The following is a 4110-nucleotide window of genomic DNA, read 5'->3' as shown; positions in this document are numbered from 1 at the left end:
TCTGGTTTCATCACTGGAACATAGACCGTGCAGTATATATGAAGGCGAGAAGACAAGTAACACCGCCATTTAATAAAGCATCATAAAACTGGCACTTGGGTACCAGAATCATAAGTGTACTACAATATCTAAACTATCCTCCATGCTTAAGAGCAGAGAAAAGAAGAACTACCACAAGTTGCCAGCAAGGAGGAATCTAGGTTAAAGTTGGAGGCTGTTCAAAATAGCTGTGCCATCATTCACCAGCCTGAGCTTGGCAAAAACTTATTCTACCCAAAACTTCAAATAAGACATAAGGTGCAACTGAAGACACTAGCTCATTTAGAGAACAGGAAGCCACATTAGCAGATACTGTTGGAACCAGAAGACAGTGCTTTCCTTCAGGGGTGTTTTCCAGAGCTACCACATAAAACTACACACCCTCAAAACAATCCTAGCATTCTTGGGTTTATTTAACAAGCTGTTTTTAGAAGTTTTCTATGGCTGTAAGAAAGCAGATAATCCACCTAATACTGTAACAAGTCATCTTTTGCATAGAAAAAAAAGTCATGGGGTCCTAGGCCTGGTCTAATTCTCCCAGCCCTCCCCAGGTCAGGGGCAGGTCTTAGCCATACCTCTCCAATCCGAACAGGAGTGCCCGTTAAGGTGGGGATGCAAGGAAGGGGGCAGCGGTCCCGGCATTCTGGATGAGTCACCACACGACAGTCCCTGCACTTTAAGGACAATTTCCCAAACTTGATCCGCTTCCCACATGGAACGCAAGACTCTGGCTTGATAACCTGGAAACAATGAGCATGCAAGAGCAGAACTGGTTATATAAGGTACTAAAGCAGACATTGCTTAGTTGGATAGATAGATTGGGCGGTCTCCTACTCTGCAGACAGCAAACTACAGAGGACAATCAAGTTGTTTTGCATGAAGAATAAAGGATGCAGGAGATTACTAGACATTGATAAGGGGATTTTGAATAAAATTTAGCTTCTAGCAAATCCTGCAGTTACATTATTCCCTTAGTCCTGGCATTTCTTACGGTTCTGGGGGGGGCATGCACCAGGAAGTCTGCCCTCTGAATATTTAGGGCTGAACCATCAGCTGTTAAAACTTCAGGCCTAAGTATAACATGGCTGACTCAGCCTGGTTGTGAGAGGCTTTTCACAGCAGTATGTCGACATGCAGATGTAGTCGTGTCTACATACATCCTAGAAGATAATTCAAGGTTCATTTGTATCCTAGAGTTGCAATTGCCAAATGCCTTTGGACAACTGTGGCCATGTATTACACTTCTCTCTGTAGTGTACAGATGTAATGAATGATTTGTTCTCACACATGCATGCGTGCACATGGTAACTGAAAGGAAGTATCTGCTCAGGTTCTTACAACCTATACCTACCGTCTTTGATACAAATTCATGCAGCCTCATTCCTCCATTGCTTTGAGGAGTGCTAGAGCCATCATTTTCAGATTTGGATTCCAGCTGTCTGCTGCCTAAGCTTGAGTCGCAGCTCCAGGGTTGTAAACTAGCTGAAAGACAAGGAGGAAAGAGCTCTAGAATAAGCTTCCAGTAGTCTTCCACATCACGACAATATAAATTATGAACACAGACGTGTAGATACTGGCAGGAAATTGCCTTAACTGGTTTGGGGTCAACATGCATCTGGCATTCCTCTATGAGCTGTAACTGGCATCTGTGTTGTCCCAAAGACAACAGAACTACCAGAAGCTATTAAAAAGGTACAACTGGTAGTTGATAGCTAATTATTTAGTGTTGTGCTCCTAGACCCTTACAAGGCAATCACTTTTTTTGACATGCCTAGCAAAGCTAGGCAGCTGTATAGAGCCTAACTCACTTTGCTTAAACCCTCAAGCAAGGCTGGGGAAATTGCTTTTAAAAATAACTGAAGGTGAAGAATTGAAGGTGAAGTATATTTTCAGTTACTGCAACATCTTGGGGGAACTTTGACAGTAAATGCTAACACAAGAACATTATGGTGTTGTTTTGGATAGCGTCTTCAATGATTCTGGCATACCAAAACTCTTCGGGAAAAAACACTTCTCTTTCGAATATTAAAAAAAGCAATACTAAAACAGTCATTCCACTGCAGTCAGAGTACCTGCATACACAACAGTTATAGAAGTTTTAATTATTAGACACATTTAGGAACAAAGAGAAGGGGAAGGAAGGAGTTTGGCTCTACCCTTCCTTTAAATTTCATTCTCTCTGAACTAAAAGCATAAACTGTTACAGAGCCTACTCAGGGACATGCCCCACTGTGCTGCATCAATCCTATATAAAGATCTTTATATTTTGTTATAAAAAGTAACCCGCGTTTGTTTTTAAATAATTAGCTAAAATTTGAGTTTCCCAGCAAAGAACAGAATGCCCGCAAGGAAGTCCCATTTAGTTAATCAACTCAAGACATTCGCTTCACTCCAATTATAGCAGAAATGGGAGATAGCTGGTGCCTCAGAAAAAATGTCCTTGGGATTTTGCCTATCTTATTTTCTTGTGCTGTTGTAGATATTAAACACTAATAAGACTATTAAAAGATGGCAGAGGAAAAATGCTTGGCTAATTTATCCACTGTGAAATCAAACATTGCCAAGCATAATTCCTGCTCATTAACTTTACTAATAGCCAGTACCATTTCTTGAATTTCCCAGCATTTTTCTTAAACATGAAAACTAAAAAAAAGAAAAAAAAAAGTCACCACATGTACTAGTTGCTGTAAGAATATAGGCAGCAACTGATGAAAAGGGTAGGGACAAGCAACAACCTTGTGCATCAAAACTAGGATAAGTTTGATACCTACCCGTCTTTCTTTGACTTCTGAGACGGTACGGTACAGTCTGAATAGTGGAGATGGCTTCAATTGGGCCACCATCATTAGGAACCATAAGGGTTGTTTTTGCAACAATGGATTCATTTCCCTGAAATGATAAATCTAGGTTCAGCAACAAAAGTTTCTGCTACCCAATATGGCAAAACATTTTAGTTTTTTTGGTCCAGACCCATCATCAATTGTCTGTCTTTGAACTAAATCATATTGATTTAATTCTTATAAATAATAAGAGCAACAGACTTTAAAAGACACCATATAAAACATGGGTGAGCAAAATACAGCCCACAGAGATTTTGTCCGGCCCCTAGTGGGTCCCTCAGTTTCACCCAGCCCAGACACGGCACAGCCTGAGCCACGGTACGTGCGGTTGGTCCCACCACCGAGGCGCACAGAGGTGCTGGGGTGGCACAGCAGCCAGGCTTGCTACCAGGCAGCCTCAGCAGTACCTTCCAGCTGCTGCTGCCAGACCCAGCCCTGCTGCCTGGGCACCCCAGGAAGTCTGCCCTGCACCCATCATCAGGGACAGGACCTACACAGGCAGAGCATGCAACCAGGCAGATGGGTTGGGGCTGCAGGGACAGGGAGTGCTTGAGAATAGGATGTGTGGGCAAAACCAGGGTCATGGGGTGGGAACCTGGGGCAGTGACAGCATGGGGCCAGGGCTGGGGCAGAGCTGCAATCTGCTGCCTGCAGGGCCCTGCAATGGGCGCAAGTTCTGTGGGCAGGGGCATGCAGGGAGCGGATTGTGGCCTTTCCCAGGCCCCATCTCCATGTTGTCACTGTCCCAATATCCTGGACCTGGCCCCACATGCAGTTCCCTGCTCACCCATGGCCCCATCCAGTCCACCTGGCTGCATGCCACGCCTGCACAGGTCCCAGCTGTTTTCCATGGAAATTGTGGAATTATGGGGTGGTGACATCATGGGGCCAGGGCCCAGGGCAGATATATGATCCATTTCCTGTACATCCCTGCCCACAGAACCAGCACCCAAGGCAGGGGTGCTCAGGCAGTGGATCATGACTGCCCTGGCCCCATGCTGCCACTGCCCCACAATCCCAGCACTGGCCTGGGCCACACCCACCCTGCTCCTGGATGTTGCTCCCGGCCACCTGACCGAGCACAGAGCAATGCCTCTTAGGGTGTTTTGGGGAGCTATTGCGCTGGGGAGGGAAAGAGATGAGCCAGCCCATGACGACTCAAAGCAATCCCTACGTGGCCCACAGGCCCAAATAATTACCCACCCCCGCTACATAATATAGATACAAGATG

General features: G+C 45.2%; 1 protein-coding gene across 1 annotated transcript in view; it reads right to left on the bottom strand.

Annotated features, from left to right (window-relative positions):
- Positions 1 to 4110, bottom strand: part of RACGAP1 (Rac GTPase activating protein 1) — a 24656-nt gene that overhangs the window by 5115 nt on the left and 15431 nt on the right. Inside the window, exons 7-9 of the mRNA XM_019511255.1 lie at positions 2811 to 2928; positions 1391 to 1521; positions 615 to 779 (exon numbers count right to left, since the gene is read on the bottom strand). Coding sequence (XP_019366800.1) covers positions 615 to 779; positions 1391 to 1521; positions 2811 to 2928 — 414 coding nt within the window. The remainder of the gene's footprint in view (positions 1 to 614; positions 780 to 1390; positions 1522 to 2810; positions 2929 to 4110) is intronic.

The sequence above is a fragment of the Gavialis gangeticus genome, unplaced genomic scaffold, assembly GCF_001723915.1.
Source record: "Gavialis gangeticus isolate Ggan-Ray unplaced genomic scaffold, GavGan_comp1, whole genome shotgun sequence".
NCBI classification, from domain to species: Eukaryota; Metazoa; Chordata; order Crocodylia; family Gavialidae; genus Gavialis; species Gavialis gangeticus.
Note: the sequence above shows the minus strand (reverse complement) of the source record. Positions and strands in the feature narration are given on the sequence as shown.